The sequence below is a fragment of the Capra hircus genome, chromosome 9, assembly GCF_001704415.2.
Source record: "Capra hircus breed San Clemente chromosome 9, ASM170441v1, whole genome shotgun sequence".
NCBI classification, from domain to species: domain Eukaryota; kingdom Metazoa; phylum Chordata; class Mammalia; order Artiodactyla; family Bovidae; genus Capra; species Capra hircus.
The window spans coordinates 21,367,765-21,387,756 of NC_030816.1; the positions used below are offsets into that span (position 1 = coordinate 21,367,765).

Here is a 19,992-nt window from a genome sequence, read left to right on the forward strand (position 1 = left end):
GGTGGGGAAGATCCCCTGGAGGAGGGCATGGCAACCCACTCCAGTATTCTTGGCCTGGAGAGTCCTATGGACAGAGGATTCTGGTGGACTGCAGTCCTTAGGGTCTCACAAAGTCAGACACCACTGAAGCAGCTTAGCATGCACACATGCTGTTACACATCTTGCAATTATGTGTGCTTCAGTTTGAGAAGCAGTCTGTGCTTAATTCCCAGAATACAAAGTCAACTGTAAACTTTTATACAGATGAATATATGTGGGAGTATCATTAGAACTAACCAGGTTAGTTTCATTTCCATGTCCATTTCTTTGGGTTCTGCCTACATTTGAAACGACAAAGGTGGATATTCGATACCTGTAGAAAATGTATAAAACATAGACTTAAATGAGGGGCAAGTGTAATCATTCTTTATACTTTAAGGTCAAGTCTTTATTGACCTCATGCTACACGGCTCACCACTGCTTTTCTTAACCTTAATTGAACCACTCTTTCAGGTTCTTGAGCAATTGATTAGCTACAGAAAGGATTTCACCTTAGGAAAAGCAAAATCTTGCGTAACAAACTTTTGGACTTCTCTTTGCATAGAAATACTGAATATTACTTCTATTTCTTTTTATTGTTCAAGATCAAGGTGGGTGATGAGTATTAAATTCTTCAATGATGGTTTTGTCTTAACTTTAATCATAAAGCCTGACTTTAAAAATAAACACGGATACTGCTGCTCTGTGGGTATACAGTTCTTGTACTTTTGAACACAGACAGCCACCTATAATAGCACAAGAGCTTTCCTGTTGGGGTTAAGATTCAATACTCCCAAACTGCAGAGACTGGATAACTTGCATGAAGCCTGGCTCTCCTACCTAGAGCCCCCAAGTCAGTCATTCCATATTATCATGAAGGTCTCGTGCACATCAATGTGAATGTGCGTAGTGAACAATCCCATGAATTCAGACTCCTTCAGACTGGTCAGCTAGAAAAGTTGGGAACGTCACAATTTATAGACCTGACAACTGACAGCGGTTCTTCATCGGGAGTGTGCGTCACCATCGTTGTATCTCTGGCATGAGCTCTCACTCATGAGGCTCAAATTGAGGCTCAGTGTTTATTAAGCTTCGCTGAGAATGGTCTAGGAGTGTACTTTTCCACAACTCCAAAGATGATTCTGACTCAGGTATTATCATAGGACTAAAGTCCATTTTACTCCTGACTGTTATATGGGCTTCTGGTTTTAAGACTTAAATTTATCATGTCTGAAGCCTAGAATTCAGTTTTAATGCCCTGCTCACTCAGTCTTCTGATATTTTATATGAATGAAAACCCTTAGAGTTTGAAAGTCACCACTGTCTCCACATAGAAATTCCTACTCCAACTCCTTGTACATAAACCCACACTTGTGTTCAGCAATGGCACATCTTCCAGCCTGGGTGTTTTCGGCAGGATCGCTTTCCAACGCTAAATGGCTTTACAAACATATGACCTTCTTCCCATCAATAAGAGGAAGTGAACATTTTAATATTTGAAATTTTTAAGATCAATTTATTAAGTTCAATGATGAAAGCCATCAGAAGAATATTCTCCTGAAAATTATTTTTTTCTTAGAAAAAAGAAAGGAAAATCAACACCCTCTCAGCATAGCCACAGATGCTGTGGCAGTCAAGCCTCTCTGCAGACGGGAAGAGTCCATCAGTCGGTCAAGTCACTCTCCCGGTCAGCAGGATTGTAGTCTGGATCATCGTCGTCGTCCTCCAGCTCCAAGTCATCCATTTCCTGGAACAAAGACTCATCTACCTCCACGTTGTTTCCAGCTGCGAAAGACAGAAGATTTCCCCTTTAGTCCTATACTCAGAAATAAAAGCCACAACCCACGGGCAGGGCCAGTCTTCCTAAACATGCAGCTGTAGCACACGTGACGAAATCCTGAACTCCTACTGCAAATCACACCAGCAATGATCTGCACTGGTCAACAGAAACACACACATCTTGAGAGCATCTTCAGGCTTCCAGTTCATAGTCTAAAAAGACCCAACTACCAAAAAGCCCTTCCTAGAATGAATTATTTATGATGTGACATGCTGTAAGCTGGAGACAACGATGGTACAAAGTTGATTATCACTGACCAGGAGACCTGTACCAAGAGTTCATCTCTTTCCGTACTGGAGATATGTATGTACATCATTAAAGCTCAACTATACATATAATCAGCTGATAAATTTATTTTGCTCTTCACTCTCATCCAGCTCCCCTGTGACTAGTGGTATGCCTTTCCAAGATTCCAAACATCTAAGCCCTACAGGAAGCAATACTCAGGCTTTGCATGAAATAGCTTCATTCTTCAGTCTGTCTGTAGTACACAGAAGTAGGATATTACAGTACTCTTAAATCACTGAACATTGTTCACCTTCTATCCCTCTCAGACTCTAGTCCACTGACATTCAACTCAGTGAGAAGAAACACTGCTTCATGAAACCTAAGAGCAGTTCAGTAATAAAATACAATTTGGTATGCTCAGGCCAAAGAGTAATTGACTAGGCCTAGGAGAGGAAGTAGCGAAGCCTTCACAGAGCAGAGGACAACTGAAATATCTTCATGATAAATTTGAAACTACCCAGAAGAAAATGAGCCAGAATGAAGCGATTCTAGGTAGAACATTATGCAAAAGCAGAGAAAAAAAGTTAAGACCTTGAATCCTTCTAATTGGAACATAAGACTCATGATGAAAAACATCTGAAAATAACACAGATGAAGGCCAAATCGAAGGACCAAAGTAGGTCAACCCCTTCCTCTAAGCAGCAGAGAACCACCAGAGGATTTTAAGGGAAGAAACGGCACGATTAGACATGGGTTTTAGAAATCCTGCCTCAGAGGTGGTAGCTACGAGGCAGGTAAGGGCACTAGAGGAAGAGACTGAGGCAGGGAAAGAATGAAGCTACTACTAAAGTCCAGCTGAAAAATAACAAATGTTCAAATCACAAGGAAAGAGTCGGAAAGACATCGCAGCGGCAGAATCAACAGAGCACTTTTGATAAGTTATTGGCTATTAAGAGATACTCGATCCACCAAACAGGAAAAGGAGTCAAAAATGAGTAAAGACAGTAAAACTTTTTTTAAAAAGATGTTTGATACTTAACCTTCTTCCCTTCTCCAAAAGGTAGTCCAGGAATAAGGTCAAAAGGCCTGAGGCTAGAGGATCCCACAGGCACGATGGGCATGACAGAAGGATGATGGAGTACAGGACTCGGGGAGCTATGAGCAGGTGACTGCGTAAGGAGCTCTACATTTAAGAGACACTCACTGGCCTCCAGCTCCGTGAGGGCAAGGGACTTATCTGCAGTGTTCTCTGCTCTATCCTCAGTGCCCAGGACAGTGCCAAGCTTATAGTGAAAGTGAAGTGAAGTCGCTAAGTCGTGTCCGACTCTTTGCAACCCCATGGACTGCAGCCCAACAGGCTCCTCCATCCATGGGATTTTCTAAGCAAGAATACTGGCGTGGGTTGCCATTTCCTTCTCCAGGGGATCTTCCCAACCCAGGAATCGAACCCGGGTCTCCTGCATTGTAGGCAGACGCTTTACCGTCTGAGCCACCATATTTGTTGGTGGATGGAAATGAACAGATGAAGACAGCAAGAGGATAAGGGTTAGGACAAAAAAGAGAAGGAAAGCGCAAGGGACTAGATGCTCCAAAGACAGTAAGAGTGGTGTGAACTATAAGACTCTTGGTTAGTTCCAGGTTTGCAGTTTTTATAAAGCTCCATGACAGACCGTGGATTACAGTTCCCATAGATTCGTGATACTATAACTTTGAGGAAAACAGGTGATCTGAGTCACAGTGACCTGGTTTACCAAGTGTTAGAGGCAAAGGTGATCATAGTATTTACCTACTGCTATCTTTGATTTTCCTTATCACAAAACTTTTAAAAAATACACTGCCATAGTTTAATGTATAACCTAATCAAACATTAGAATTTATTCTTCAAAGTGTTTTTTTAGAGCCTTGGGAGGAAAAATTTACATTAAGTTATCACTATGCTGAAGAATTGATGCTTTTGAACTGTGGTGTTGGAGAAGACTCTTGAGAGTCCCTTGGACTGCAAGGAGATCCAACCAGTCCATTCTCAAGGAGATCAGCCCTGGGATTTCTTTGGAAGGAATGATGCTAAAGCTGAAACTCCAGTACTTTGGCCACCTCATGCGAAGAGCTGACTCATTGGAAAAGACTCTGATGCTGTGAGGGATTAGGGGCAGGAGGAGAAGGGGACGACAGAGGATGAGTTGGCTGGATGGCATCACGGACTCGATGGACATGAGTCTGAGTGAACTCCGGGAGATGATGATGGACAGGGAGGCCTGGGTGCTGCGATTCATGGGGTCGCAGAGAGTCAGACACGACTGAGCAACTGAACTGAACTGAACTGATGATTTTCATGGTTTAATAGTAAAAACAGCACATTATGTACATATGGAATTCTAGTATTATCTTACCATCTTCCAAGAACTGGATATCAGATGTGTCGAGATTATGATCTGTTTCAAATAGTTGTCTCCCTAAAAGAAATAAACATATTTAATTAGAATGGCATAGTTTTTCTCCATCTTCCCTATAACCCTTTAAAAGGCATAATAATTTTAAAAAGTTAAAGATATAAAAAATCTGAAAACCCATTTTTCTGTGAATTTCAATAAATGTATGAACTCAGTAAGTAGCTAAGAGGCATATGAAATGTATTGGCATTAAAATGGAACAAGTGAAAGCCTAGTTTGAAAAAACAAATGGGTTTGATTCCACCACTCTTAAGCCTTGTGATCCTAAAAGTCTTGCAGCTATATCTGAAGATCTATCCATTGCAATAGATGAAAGATAAGCCATAAAAATTAATGATAATTATGTGTGAAGAAACATCATCATATGGAGATAACACTCTCTTTTTGCCCTATATGCCTAAGTATATTATTTTCTTACAGAAATCTATCCAAATGATCCGCTTGCTATACAAGAAGTAATATAGGAGGGCTTAAAAGGAACAGGATATTGGATGGGAGGTGGTGTCATACCACTTAATTTATTTTTTCCTGCTTGCTCTTCTTCCTTCATCCGTTTCTTTTTAATTTCCAAGAGTTCTGCATCAAACTTGGCCTTCCAATTTAAGAAATTCTCAATTGTAACAGGAGTACCATGGAATAATTGCTTAGGAAAGAAAAAAACACGTCACCAGATAAATGAAACAACAGTTAGAAAATAAAGCCTAATGAACTTCTAGACTAATGAACGCAGCCCCTGAGAGGAATCAAAGAGAAAAATGGTTTCAAGTCCATAATATTTAGTCTGATTTCTATCTGCACTGGCTACTCTCATTGGTTTTGGCAATTTAGTCTAGAAAAGTCTGTTTTTATATTATTACAAAATAACAAAGATAATATGTGAGGTGTTCCCATTATTATTCACAATTAAGAAGACAGTTGCTACTGTCAATATATAGTATGTTTAAATATACATCAATTCATAACACTGATATCCCTGCTTACTTTTTTTTACTTCATTTTAGAATCTAAGGTTTTCTTTAAATTCAGTAAATATTTAAATTATTCTGACAGGAGCTTTATATTTCTAAACTTTATACTATAAGTGAAATAATTTATATTTCTTGATTTTACCTGCATGCACTTTATTAACCTTTAACCAACTGACTGATCATTATTGTGTGATTCCCGCCAAGTAAATGAGGGCCCTTCTAAAATTTTATTTAGTAAAGCTTTATTAAATTTCACTTTGTGCTTATTTTTGTGATTTCCTCTCAAATTACTGAAATTTCCAAAAAAAAAAAAACCCAAATGACAAATTTAAAGAATAATGAAAGAAAACATGACTTTTAAATATACCTTTTCAGCTTCTTCTGCTTCTTTTTCTTTTTGTTTCTTTTCTTCTTCTCGTCTAGTTTTTATTTGATCTACTATTTCATTTAATTTTTCTTGCACAGCTGTCACTAAGGTGAAGATCATCACCATTCCAAGGTTTTCTTCTGCCTATGTAACCAGAAAAGAAAAAAAAGGTGTAGTTAGAAACATAATTCTCAGAAAAATAAAAACAACCAACCAGTGGTGGGTGGGAGGTGTTTTAGTATAATCACTACACTCATACATTTATAATATGATCACTAATTCAGTTACACCATAAGTTCAGACTCTTGGATCATTTACAACAGAGGATGAGATGGTTGGATGGCATCACCAACTCAATGGGCATGAGTCTGAGCAAGCTCTGGGAGTAGCTGACGAACAGGGAAGCCTGGCGTGCTGCAGCCCCTGGGGTCGCAAAGAGTTGGACATAACTGAGCAACTGAACTGATGTGTGTGTGTGTTTGTGTGCCTATATATAAAGCGAAGTGAAGTGAAAGTCGCTCAGTCATGTCCGACTCTTTGTGACCCCATGGACTATACAGTCCTTGGAATTCTTCAGGCAAGAATACCGGAGTGGGTAGCCCTTTCCTTCCCCAGGGAATTTTTCCAACCCAGGTTTCCCACTGCAGGCGGATTCTTTACCAGCTGAGCCAGCAGGGAAGCCCATATACGACATCTTAGATCTCAAAAGTCTTATAATTTGCTATATCCAACTGAAAACAGGTGTTTCAATAGATTCTATGTAATAATCATATATGTAGGTAGAATTCAGAAAACCTTTTTCTACAGTAGCTAACAACTTCAGTTCTCCAGCATATATTCATCATTATAGCTTTAAATCATTACAAAAAGAAAAAAAAATACATAAAGATAAATCATAAAAGTATCTACGTTGTTATTATGTTAGAAATCCTTTTTTCTTCAAAATTCAGGTTTGTGTCACAGCTCTCAAAATATCCCCAAAGAACTAAAATGATGATAACATGCTAGACACTGCTAGCTACTGCAGGAAAAAGTTTTCTGAATTCACACCAAGTGTTAATAAGCACTTATACCTAACTGGTAAGATTAAGAATAACCTTTATTTTCTTCTTCATTGTCTTCTGTATTTTCTGAGTTTTTTTGTAATATATATTATTTTGATAACTAAAAACTAATACAACTAAGAAAAAAGATACAAATATGCACTAAATACCTCTGATCTCAGGTATCAGAAATCAAAACTTCATTTTTAAAAGAAAGGAGTTTGAATATAAATAAAATATAAAATGCATATTAACAAAAATCACTCAGATTAAGAAACTTGTATTAATACATGAGTGACTGAATACAGTATATTGTTCCAGGCTTTCTACAGTGTTTCCAAATGAAGCACTTTAAACTAAATGATATAGAAATAATATGACTTCATTCTGGGTAATGAAGTGAACAGGACCTAGAATCAGCATAAATTAATGTTTGATATATCTTCTTTCTCTAACAGTTCCAGATATTTTTAAAATGTCAACACTGAGAGCACCCACAGTTCTTGAAATATACCAGTCATACTTACAGTGGAGACGTTTTCTGTCAGTTCTCCTTAGAAAAACAAACAAAACTAGGACTTCTGCTTTTACGATGGTGGAGGAAGATTTTATTTGCCCTCCCTATTCTCTACTGTGATGAATCCATGAAAACTCTACCCAAGTAAAAGAGAGCTTTAAATATCCACCACGCCTAGACTGTGACTAGCCTGACCCATCAGAGAACTAGCCAGGTAAGAACTTTCTAATACCCATTTTTTCTTCCAAGCAAACACCTGCTCTTGCAAGGGTCATAAACCATTATTGCTGTTCATAAGTTTAGAGAGCAGGAGGGATAGGAAAGAAAAAAATCAATCACCACTCCTCTCACCAAATTGCAGGTAACTAGACTGCAACAGATCAGAGGGCTTAGGAGCTTTACTTTTTTTTAAATTGGGATTTTTAAGTGTGCATGGGACTAGATATTCTGAAAACCAAATTATGATTGTGTTATAACTTACTGTACCTAATTGAACTTTTTATCACCTAAAAGTCACAGGGCTGAGTTTCAAACAAGGGTATAGGGAGAACTTTTCTTATTCAAATTTTAAAGGTACAGGAGGGAACAATAATAAAGATGCTTTGTGAATGTGTGTGTGTGTATACACATACATCATGAATTCTGCTTGTTCAGTACACTCATCATACATATTTAATTTTCTAACTCAAGATTAATGTATAATATTTAAGGCCAATAAAATAATACCATTATAAAACATGTTATTTCCTTACCTGTAATGCTAATAATTTTAAAATGTCTGCTACATCATTATCTTCTAGATTTAACTGGGCGAATATTTCATAAAGGGGAGCTTCATCTGGGTATTTTTCACTGTATGTAAACTTGAGGGTTGTCTGGACAGCTAAAGACATAAGAGAAGAGATTAATGCAAATACCTTAAAATGTAGAAAGAGGTCAAAATCTTTGTTGAATTAGTAATTAATTTACAATGTGTCAATGAAAAGTAGCACAAAAGATTCTCCTACAAAAGGAAAAAAAGGTTACTATGAGACCAGATAATCATTAACATACATAACATGTACCACAAATATAGGTAAAAACAAATCACAGGAATACCAAAGATCACATCTGACATGAAATACATCTGCTGCTTATGAGTATTTCATCTTACGGCATGTCAGAGAAAGAGGATGCAGAAGACACTCCTTCTAAAACCCTCCTTAAGATGAACGAAAGGCACTGAATACGACACAGGAAAAGTACCAACTGAGGCTCATTTCCAGGCCTCTCCCAGAGCCGGCGTCCAGTGCAGAAGATCTGACTCTAGCTCCAGAGTCCATACTTCTACCTGCGCAATGCCAGCAGAGCATTGCTGAGCGACTGCTAAAGGACACAGGTGTAAACTGGAGAGCTTGAGAGGCTGTCTGAGAAACTTTTAACCTGCTCACTGACGTTGTCCCCCAGTCTTTGGCCTGTGCCAGTTCACAGACAGGACATCGGTACAGGTGTGACATTCTTAAAGGGACATAAGTGGGAAGTATCTCTCTGCTACCCAGTCTGATGAAATCTCAGTTTTGCCAGGCAATCTAAAACAGAGCAGTAGTGCTAAATATTTTTTGTTAAAACCTATTTGTCAGCATGACCCTTTGTCTCCATTTTGCCTTTCCTGTAACTCATATTTTAATGATTAAAACCTCCTGCTTTTGATGATTTAAACTAAGATCTAGATTTCTCTCCATGGGAATGGGAAAAAAAACAACCAAACACCTCAAAATCTGTTGGCTTGGTATTTTGGTGTATGATGTCAACAAAGAATTTTATGAATCAACAGATATAAGGTAGGTAAGAAATATATAGTGTCTTTTAGCATTTTTCTTGCTTTTTTAATCAACATGTTTCTAAATTTTATTGCTAGCACAAAAGTTTTCTTTTTAATTTACTGATTCTACTATATGATGCAACAGAAATTCATTACATAAAATTTAGCAATATATTAAAGGAAAAACAAAATCGATAATGATCTCATCCTCAGAAAGAGATCACTGTTACCATTTTGGTATCTTTAAAGTATCTTAAAAGTACTATTAAAAGGATACTTTAAAGTATATCTCTATGCATACAGTCTTTTAAACAAAATGTCAAAGGATCCTCATGTGTAATTGAGACTTTATACATATAAATAAAATCCATCTATATAAATGTTAATAACTGTATCTAATATCTCTTTATTTCAGATTTCAGTAGTATCAGTATTAACCTCATTTTCAATTCTATAAGACAGATTTAGAATTATCAAGTGATACCACTAAAACTGGTTTAACTGACTACTCATGACAGAATTTTAGTTGACTAGCTTAACAGGAAAAAAAAAATTCTCAGGGTTAATGCCACCTTATATAACATTTTTATCAAATTATAATATTAATTGAACTTGACCAAAGCAGAAATAAACTTAAGATAGGCCTCTCCCAACATGTGCCAAATTAATCTAATCTTATTAGTTTTATAGCTCCCTTATTTCAATTTGTACATTTGTCTTAGTTTACCAGTTATATAATATCGGTTTTTATCTGGCTTTATGTATACACTTATTTAAATAACAGTATACTACCCAATCTAAAAAGAGGTAAAATATAGGTAGGTATTTATCCAGCCCAGTTTATAACAGCAAATGTCTAGTAAACAATCTAAATATCCAGTGAGGAAAAAGTCGATGGCATGCCATGGAAAACCACACAACCACTACATTATGCTTGTACAAAGTCTTATTGACAAAAATTTCCTCCCCTTCCTCTACCCGCTATATTGTTAACATTTCTGTTTCACTTTTAAAAACTAAGCTTTTTCTGCCAGAAAATCTCCTTGACTTCCTCTCTGTTTCTCCAGAAGTCATTATTACATAGTAAATACTGGTTAGAAACATGTTAACAATCATACTAAATTCTTAACAGAGCCTCAGCACCTGCACACATGCAATGGCCTGCTAAATGGCTGCTGAAGGAATAAAATCCCTGAGAGAAGTGCAGAAAACCCAGAAGTGTTTTTAATTAGACTTACTTTCATCATTTTCTCCAGCCTCAGATGTCACAGTAATGGTGAAGCTGGGTGGACTTTCTGATAATACTGCAAGAAAATATACACAGAGGTTAAGTTATTAACATAAGGCACATGCTCTTCCTTATTAGCAAAATACCAATTCCCAGTTCTGGAAACTGATCCCTAGCCTATATTTCCATTTCCACAAATACAGACTTAATAGTAACAGTTCAGATGATAAAACGTCCATCAATTTCTATTTAAATCTAGGGTTTTCTTTAATCTGAGAAAAAAATACCTGTCACAGATACTCTCTTGGAGTTTTATCAATTAAGTAATTTATGTTTTAATTCAAAATTTCCACCCACACATGGAAAGTCACATTCTAAAAAATTTCCAAATGAAATGGCAAAAGAAAAGTTTGATGTTTCTCATCAGAACCTACCCAGTCATAAATACTCAGTATTATCACTAATTTTTCTACATATATATTTTGAAATACAATTCAGAATCTCTACGACTGTCAGTAAATATCAATTTGTAAGAGTTTGTATCTTCTAGCTATCTTTCTCCCACATTGTCTCTAAAAACTTTGTTCTTTCCCAAATTATTGAAACCAACCATCTTTCATGGAATTACAAAATTATCCATGAATTCAAATATCAAATTACTTCCAATTTGTTAAGCAAGACATGTCAATCAGCATTTACGTAGGTAAGAAAGCTTTATATGCTATTTTACTGCCTGATGTCTGTCTGATACTATTTATCTGTTTATGATCTATTCCCCCACAAGAATACTTTAAGAACTCGGAGAACTGTTGGACCAGTGCCAGGCAGTATCTAGAAACTCAGTAAATTCTGGCTCAATGAAAGATCTAAACAATAAAAGGAGAAAGACAATAACAAATAAAACTCATATTCGGAACCATCAGAAAACTAAAGAAGGAAAATTCAAGCCACCCTTGACTACTGCTGAGCCCACAAAAGTCTGCACTTCACTTCAGGACTGGGAAGCACTAACCCCTACCCTACCAAGGTTGGTAACAGCTCAGCAGCCTCTTTCTGACAAGGGGCTCCCTGAAGACGTCACCATGAAAAGGACTCAGCTTTTCCTACTCAGTAACTTCTGAAGTCTTCATAAATATTCACTATCGATAAAATTTTCAAGACATACGGCCTCATTCTAATTGACCTGAAGCAAAGATTAACACCTATGACTAGTAGAGAGGGTTTGTCAGAAAGGAAAAAAGACTCACTGGATGCACATTATAATAGGTCTCAGGCTGTCCAGCCTACGTTGAAAAAGTCCCTAAAAGGCAATTATAGTAGTAAAGCGTTTATAATACGATGGCCCTACCTCTTTTTCCTAACAAATGTGTGTAAAATATATTAGATGTATTTCATTCCCATTTTTTTCATAACTGACTTTTAGCATTTACATGTCATGAAATATAAAAACTGCAACTACAGAAATAAGGGTTCAGTGAGGCTGTAATTTAGGGGAACCTATACCCAATAACAGCTAACATTTATTGAGCATTACTTTGCACTTGTGCTCTTCTATGCATTTACACAGAGATCCTTTATTTCTCACACCAAAATGGTGATTTTATACTATCATCATATTTTACCAAATTTAAGATGCCATCAAGTATATGATTCACCCTACTTTATGTACCACTAAGAAAGAAAAAAGGAACTGCCAACTAAACTATGATATGTAGTCAACTGTACGACAAATTCAGACTTCAAAGATGTTTAAATGTTAAGATGTCTTAGAATCAATTAAATACAGTATCATTGGCATTTTATAGATGTGGAAACAAGGATAAAAAAGCTTTTAAATAATGTGCCCAAAGCTATACAACTACTAACTGGCAGGACTAAATAAACTGTATAGAATTTCATCTAAAAAAAGAAAATTCCAGCTGAGACATTCCAGGGAAGTCACTGGAGCTAGGTGGTGGATTAAAGCATACTCTGTAAGTAGAGATGGAAAAAAGGAATGCAGGTTAGAGTAACATGGCAGCAAGGGTATAATGGTAAGAGAGCTTAAGGAACACACAAGGAATTAGAAATTATTCCACTGGTGGATGTATGTGGTGAATAAAACAGGCTGAAAATAAACAGCTGAAAGTTTAGTGTAGATAGTGATAGCTTTTTCTAGCGGTAGTAATAAGGTCAGAATTCTATTTCTAAACACGGAAGATAAATCTAGCAATGGTGCATAAAACAGAGGAGAAAAACAAGACTAGAGGCAGGATGAAACTAGACAGCCGCTGAAACTGTCTCAGCAAAGTTAATGAGGTTCTGAACCAGGCTGGTAGCAATGCAAACAGGGAACAGGAAGAAATCGAAGATGGTGATGGGTGACACCCTGAATTTGCAGGCAGGACCATGAACAAAAACAAGGAAGAAATGAAAGACCAGACATATTTGAAGGACACAGGGTACTTTCAGCTGGAGATATCAAGTAATCAGAAATGCGCAAATGACACTGAAGAAAGTTGGGCTGGAATTTAATTTGGGATCATCCACAGAGAGGTAACAGGGAAAGCCATGTGACTAAATAAAATCACCAGAGAGAACGCAGAGAGAGAGAAATAACGGCCAGGATCAGCTGTGCAAGGAGTCCTAAACTTGGGGAACAAAAGCAAGAGGAGGAAATGGTTCCAGAGACTGAAAGGAAAGCAGTCATGACAGGTCAGCCCTCAAGAGAAGCCTCAGTGCCGAGGGATGCAGGTCTGACAAGGCAGTGCCTCCCATGAGCCATGTGTGTCTGAGGAGCTATGGTGAGGGTCGTGGAGAAGGAGCCTGTAAGCGCATACCTAAATCCCTCACAAGGCCCTTAGTGATCTGGCCCCTGCATACGTGTCGGGCCTCATTTGCTGTGTCTCTCACTTTACATTCTAGCTAGACCCAACTACCTGCCCTTTGCACACACGGCTCTCACAGTCACAAGTCTGCACGTGTGCCCCCTCCTCAGTCTCGTTTACATAACTCCACATGACCCCTCAGCTCTCCAGAACAACTCAGTCCCCTCTCCCTCGGTTCCCTCTGCATTCTGTACACACCTCCATGAAAGAATCATCCCAATGTGTTATAAATTACTTATGTGATGTCTTTGCCCAAGAGACTGAGCTCCTAACAGTACCTACAGTAAATATCTGGTAAGTGAGGAAACCATTTGGCACATGAAGACAGGGGGATGCTAGCAAGAACATCACTGAACTGCCTGACCAAGATGAACAAGATAAAAGCTGATAAACTACCTATCCATGAGAATTTGTGATGAGACCCATGTCCAGTAAAAGCCTGGAAAAGAAAGAACTGCAGGGCTACAAAGCTTAGGGATGGAAAGAGGCGAAAATTTTAAAGATGGCATTTCTAAGCTGTGACTATCACCCCATGCAGTTGGAGGAAATAGAAATCAAAACTGTCTGTTGATAAAGACAGGAGTTATAAAGCCATCAAAAGTATCAGAAGCAGCAGCAACTAAGATGGCAAATTTCCAGGAAACAGTATCTTATATTTGTTTAACAGTTATGAAGTATCCACACTCGTATTAGTGTTCATGTTCAGTTGTGTCCAATGCTTTTCGACCCTGTGGACTGTAGCCCACCAGGCTCCTCTGTCTATGGGATTCTCCATGCGAGAATACTAGAGTGGGTTGACATTTCCTCCTCCAAGGGATCTTTCCGATCCAGGGAGCAAACCCGAGTCTCCTTCATCTCCTACACTGGCAGATGGATTCTTTACCACTGCACCGTCTGGGAAGCCCCCTGGTGGAAGGTCCCCTGGAGGAGAGAAGAGCTACCCACTCCAGTATTTTTGCCTGGAGAATTCCACAGACAGAGAAGCCTGGTGGGATACAGTCCATGGGGTTGCAAAGAGTCGGACACAACTGAGCGACTAACTCTTTCACACTTAGATTATTCCTTATTAAATAGATAAGGAAGCGAAGGCTTAGAGAGGTTATATGATTTGTCCAAGGACAGAGAGCTGATACCCACTGCACCAAATTGCCACAGAGAAAAAATGGTGAATCAGGAACAAAGATTTTGGAGAACAATGCTAATTTCTGCAATAGCCACTCTCCCCTTCTTTCAGTTACACCATTTTTAACTGAGTGTACTGCCCATCCAGAATAAAAACTGTCATTGCCAGCCTCCCTCCAGTTGGGTCTCACCAAATGACTGAGTTACAGCCAATGGGATAGAAGGAAGTAAGTCCTTTCATAGTTTTTGAGGAAATTTCCTTAAGGAACTGCTGTCTTTTACTTCTTTTTTCCCCCTCCCCTCATTCCTTTATCTATCCTACTGCCTGGAAAAGGAATGCTGCCATCCTCACCATGAGGGTGAGATTACATCTTAGGCATGACAGAGAACTAGGAAGAAGACTGGGTCCCTGAAGAGATCTTGAACTAGAGCTACACAAGTCTCATTTATGTGCAAGAGTAATAAATTTTTACCTTTCTATAACCAGCTATTTGGGGTTTTCTGTCATAGCTAAACCTAATTAAAAAAAAAAAAAAAACAGAAAACTGAAAAGGGATAATATTCCAAAGCTTGGAGGTTACTAAAATAGGGAAACTTACTTAATTGGACTTGCAAAGATGAATTATTCCTGAGTTCTCATGAAGTGATAATCCTATTCCAATGCCTTACTACCATACTGTGAGCTGAGGCAAGTTGAGGAAAGATTAGCTTTCACTAAAGAGACCAGTCAATCCTAAAGGAAATCAACCCCAAATATTCATTGGAAGGATTGATGTGGAAGCTGAAGTTCCAATACTGTGGCCACCTGATGTGAAGAGCTGACTCACTGGAAAAGATCTTGATGCTGGGAAAGATTGACGGCAGGAGAAGAGGGTGACAGAGGATGAGAAGGCTAAATGGTTATCACCGATGCAATGGACTTGAACTTGGGCAAACTCCGGGACATAGCAAGGGACAGGGAGGCCTGGCTACAAAGAGTCAGAGTCACAAAGAGTCAGACATGACTTAGCGACTGTAAAACAACAACAAAGAGACCAGGTATCCACCACTGTGAGCGGATCAAAATCCTTTTGAAAAAAAGAATGAAGTTGTTAGGCGCTGTTCAAGGAACCAGTGGAGGGGCAGAAGTGTTAGGTGATAGAGGGGCAGATGATGGTAAACCAGACAAAACTAAGAATTTTGTCAAAAGCAGAGAAAACGGAGGTAGTAGCTGAAAGGGACACCACAGGGACACACAAATGACAGGGTTTTCCACAAAAAACCAGATCAGCCCACATTAAAGGAAGTCCCTGTGGGTCTCAGAGAGCAACTGTCCTAGAAAAACTGCTTTCACAAGATGACTTCTGCCCCGTGTCTAAATCCAGTTGTAACTGTTAAGCTCATGGCTGTTAACTCAGAGGTACTAACACAAGCAAATACAGGATTGCGTACACCGCTTTGTAAGGTCGAACAGAATCAAGGGAACCTGACTTTTGGCTAGCCTGAAGCTAACCAATTTGATCCACAAAACTCCCCATATATAGCCAGGGACTTTGATACAGAAATGGAAATAACCAAATTCAACTATCTTAGCAGGATCTTATCAAGTGAAGCACTGCTGAAGGAGAATGTGGCATCAGGAGCCTCCCTGTGTATTTTAGAAGACTAGTTAGGAGGATTGGGTTAGTGTGCAATCAAGTTACAGAATGGACACAAAGAAGAAACTGTATTATGATCTGTTAGAATTCACAACAAATGCAACATTGGGCCAAAAGGTCTCTGCAAATAGCCAGGAAGTCAGTTCTCAAGTCAGGTTAGGTCTATGTGCCTAGGTCTACTGCTGGATGAACAGTGCCTCTGCAGCCTCCACAAGGGGGTCATGATGTACTTAACAAAGGCTTCTCTGTCAGCACTGTCATTTATTTTAAAAATTATATATATACATACACACTTACTTCATCAACAGCACTGAGCACTTACCAAGTCTAATATTCAATGAAATTCAAAATGAGATTTGAAAACTACCAATTATTGTTCCTTGGCAAACTAATACAAACAAGCTCTCTTTCTTAAACTAGGTATGAAAATACTAAAGTATGAAATTATCAACACATAAGAAAGCTATAAAAAATAGTACACGTTGCAAATCCTCAAAAAGATTCCAAAAGACCAAACACAGAAATAAATGACTCCAAAGTCCGCTTGCCTTTGCCTCGAGATTTCATACAGAAGTTGACCAAAGTTCCTAAATAACTATAAATCAGGACAGCTCATTTTAACTTATTTAATACAACTGTAGGGGTGCTCATAGGAATTAAGAGACAGAAGGGCTCAGCTGATACTGCAGAATACTTGCGGTGTCCAAGATCCACAAATTTTCTTTTATTAACTTGGCTCAGAATTCTCAAGCACTTTTGCATCTGACAAGAATTTCACATACCGGACTATATCAGACCCTAGTACAATTTGAAAGAACCATCCAATTATTTTAGGGTTAAAATGTATCACTTTTACAAATGTTTATAAGCACAATATTTAATGAGCAAACCTTAATGTTCAAAGAAATGAGAAGAGCACATCTTGTGCTTTCTTAAGTCTGCCTATGTTGTGCTCATGCCTGTCCCATTTCCAATGTATCAGAAATGACCAAATGTCATGATTAAGAGTATATCCAGCAACTGACCCTATATTCTGTTTTATTTAGACATTGATACATAAGCAAGGATAGAGAAGGGAGCCAGACTCCATACACACTCACCCAGTTAATGACACTCTCAAACCCCTCTTCACTCATCCCCTTAACATCCTCACAGCACAGCTGAACTGCTGGTGAGAGAGAACATGAACAGGACTGGAACTATACAGGGATAGCTGAGAGACATAAGCCTGTTGGCAAAGCAGAACAAAATTTGCTACCATTGCAAGCAGTGATCAAAGGGTAGAGCTAAGAAAACTAAGCTAAACAATGACAAGGGAGAGGGGTTGCGGTTTATGAGTTAAAATAACATTACCTTACACTCTGAATTCTGACAGTCAGTGATGGACGACACTCAAAGGACGGGGTAAGGAAGGTAAGTCCCACAAACCTAGGCTATACTCGCTCATATTGGCCTTGTTAGATCACCTCTCAAAACCTGAGTGTCAAGCGAGAGAAGCCATACTGATATGCTTATCTTGCAGCATTTTCAGAATCATCAGAAGGATGGTTTACTGCAGAAGAATTCTCTTCCTTGAAAATATACCTAATGAACTTCTCATTACCATTTTACATTCGCCCAACTTACCAAGTAACCTTCTGCTCCCCGTCATACCAGCTAGAGTGGAACCCCAGTCCCAGACCGAACTCTTATTACCAGTCCTGCTACTAACTTGCTGGCCAACCCAGAGCCAACCGCTTGCCTTTCTTGAGCCTCCACTACCTTGCTTCTAGCAAGAGGAAGCCAGGCTGCTGCTGCTGCTAAGTCGCTTCAGCCGTGTCCGACTCTGTGCGACCCCATAGACGGCAGCCCACTAGGCTCCTCGATGCCTGGGATTCTCCAGGCAAGAACACTGGAGTGGGTTGCCATTTCCTTCTCCTAGATGACGTCTAATATCCTACTGCAAGTCTAACTACCTGTGATCTTACAGTGGACCTGAAATTTGAGCCAACTCATTCATTGGGCAATCTGCAAAATGTCAGAACATAAAAAAAAAAAGAGAGAGAGGAGAAAAACGACAAACTTCAGGGACAAGACTACTCTCAAAACTGATCCTGGGTAACTTTGAGAATTCTGAATCCCACAAATTTTAAAACACCAAATATGAGAAAAAACCGCCTGAATAATGGTGAAAATGTGAAAACTGACAGTTCTGCGGCTCTGGAAAGACTACTCCCACTTGGAGCACCTTCATTCGTGTATTTCACTAAACCTCGCGCTCCGGTTAGTTCAGGTCCGTTCAGTCTCTCAGTCGTGTCCGACTCTGCCACCCCATGGACTGCCGCGACACAGAACCAAAGTGCACCCGACTGAATTCCAGGCCTGCCACTCCAGGGACCTCGCCCGGACTTTCAGATTTCAAGGAATTAGCGGAGAAGAGAGAACAGCCGTAGAGTTACTAGTAAATGCCCGATCACTGCAAGAGAAGAGCTAGAGGAGAGAGTGGCGAGCGAGGTGGCCACGCGGCCTGGCTGTTCCCTTCTCCATCCTGGCCGGGGATGTCGAGGGCCTTGGCCGCGGCGGCCCGTCCCACTCCACCTCGGGGAGCTGCGGGGCCGTGGCCGCGGAAGTCACCTGTGAAGGAGTCAGGGTAGATGGACTCCAGAGCCTCCAGCTCGTTGCGCTGCTCCTCGCCGTAATCTGTCATCGCGGCCCTCGCTGCAGCCCATGGATCGCCCAGAGACCCAGGCGGCGTGCTGCAGCCTGGACCTCGGCCGCGCCGGGAGAGCAGGCAGCGGCCGGGCGGGCGCAGGCGCAGAGTCCCAGGCAGAAAGGCCTGGGGCCCACAGCCAGGCGGGCCTGCTGATCAACAGCCCCGCGCCGGCCTCCGTCTGCTCCCTAGTTCCACGTTCGACTCGTCGGGCCTGGCCGTTGGGCTGACTGTCCCACGCCCGCTCGGGACTTGCGGGGATGGGGAAAACACCTGGTCTGGCATTTGCCACAGACACCTAAGGATTGGTTACTGGGTTTTGCAGAGCCGGAACATGAGAAGGCCCTCAGCGCCGCATCCTCGCTCTACTAGTCTGGTCTTAAGGCCAGCCTTGGGTCCCCGGGAGGGACTGTCTAGCTGGAGGCGGGACGCTGCGGGCGTCCCTGCACTTGATCGCTTCGGGTCTCCGGGTTGCGACCCCGTGGCAGCGTCCAGAGGGCGGATGCCCACGTCCTAGTGCTGACTAATGGCGTGTCCCAGGAAATGTCTACGTTTCCGGAACCTCCAAGTTCTCGGCATCCCACAAGACTGTAGAATCCAGTGGGCAGAGGAGCAGCTCTCGTAGTGCATAAGACGGGTCCAGAAAGCTCGGCCCAACCTCCGAGTAACGAGTCAGAGTGGATCTGGGGGAGAAAGCAACTGAAAGTCCTGAGATCATCTGAATTTGTAAAATGAACGCGGCAAGATGTAGATCTAAATATTCTGAGATCGCGTATTCCTGAACTGATGAAAGGGGGGTAAGTTTCGGTAACAGTTTCGGTAAGTATTGTCTCCGAAGAACACTCAGAACCTTTGATTTGGAAGGATGAAACTGAAGAAGTAATAGTACTTAATACATATACGTCTCTTATCTTCCAGTTCATCACAGCAGTTACAAAGAGAGTTTAAAAAAAAAAAAAAACTGTAATGGCACAAACTAAAAAAATGGCCAAACATGGTACTTTTATGAAATGAAAGCTAAAGATCCATTTATGTGTATAATAAAGGAAGATTTTTAGTTTTTTAATGCAGAAAAATAGAAGAACATTAAAATATTTTTCATATTCGTCTGTATTTTTCTTTTTGTTTTTGTATTAAAGCTTAGAGATACAGGCTCTGAAGTTTTCTCTTGCTAAAAGGATGATGTCCCATGGACCAGAAGGTATCTTGATATTCTG

The 19,992-nt window shown here is 39.9% G+C and overlaps 2 protein-coding genes across 3 annotated transcripts in view; one reads left to right on the forward strand and one right to left on the reverse strand.

The window, feature by feature from the left end:
- On the reverse strand, positions 1,506 to 18,998 carry RWDD1 (RWD domain containing 1). 2 transcript variants are annotated; one of them, XM_018053031.1, is made up of 7 exons: positions 18,700 to 18,998; positions 10,471 to 10,536; positions 8,184 to 8,314; positions 5,872 to 6,015; positions 5,047 to 5,179; positions 4,477 to 4,539; positions 1,506 to 1,803 (listed from the first exon to the last, which is right to left on the reverse strand). In XM_018053031.1, exons 1-7 carry the CDS (start codon positions 18,770 to 18,772, stop codon positions 1,682 to 1,684), a joined length of 732 nt encoding a protein of 243 aa, XP_017908520.1. In that variant the 5' UTR covers positions 18,773 to 18,998; the 3' UTR covers positions 1,506 to 1,681. The 2 variants fall into 2 exon arrangements, with proteins under 2 accessions (XP_017908520.1, XP_017908521.1); XM_018053032.1 differs by lacking the exon at positions 18,700 to 18,998 and adding an exon at positions 17,187 to 17,206.
- Positions 19,085 to 19,992, forward strand: part of TRAPPC3L (trafficking protein particle complex 3 like) — a 67,082-nt gene continuing 66,174 nt past the window's right edge. The window contains exon 1 of the mRNA XM_013966415.2: positions 19,085 to 19,572. The gene's annotated coding sequence lies outside the window, so the exon portion shown is untranslated. The remainder of the gene's footprint in view (positions 19,573 to 19,992) is intronic.

Excerpts from the sequence above, each read along its gene's own strand:
- RWDD1 (XM_018053031.1), bottom strand. The coding sequence starts at position 18,772 with ATGACAGATTACGGCGAGGAGCAGCGCAACGAGCTGGAGGCTCTGGAG. Across the intron at positions 8,315-10,470 it reads GGCTGGAGAAAATGATGAAA|CTGTCCAGACAACCCTCAAG; the intron begins GTAAGTCTAATT and ends TTATGTCTTTAG. Across the intron at positions 4,540-5,046 it reads AGGAAAAAATAAATTAAGTG|GGAGACAACTATTTGAAACA; the intron begins GTATGACACCAC and ends TATTTCTTTTAG.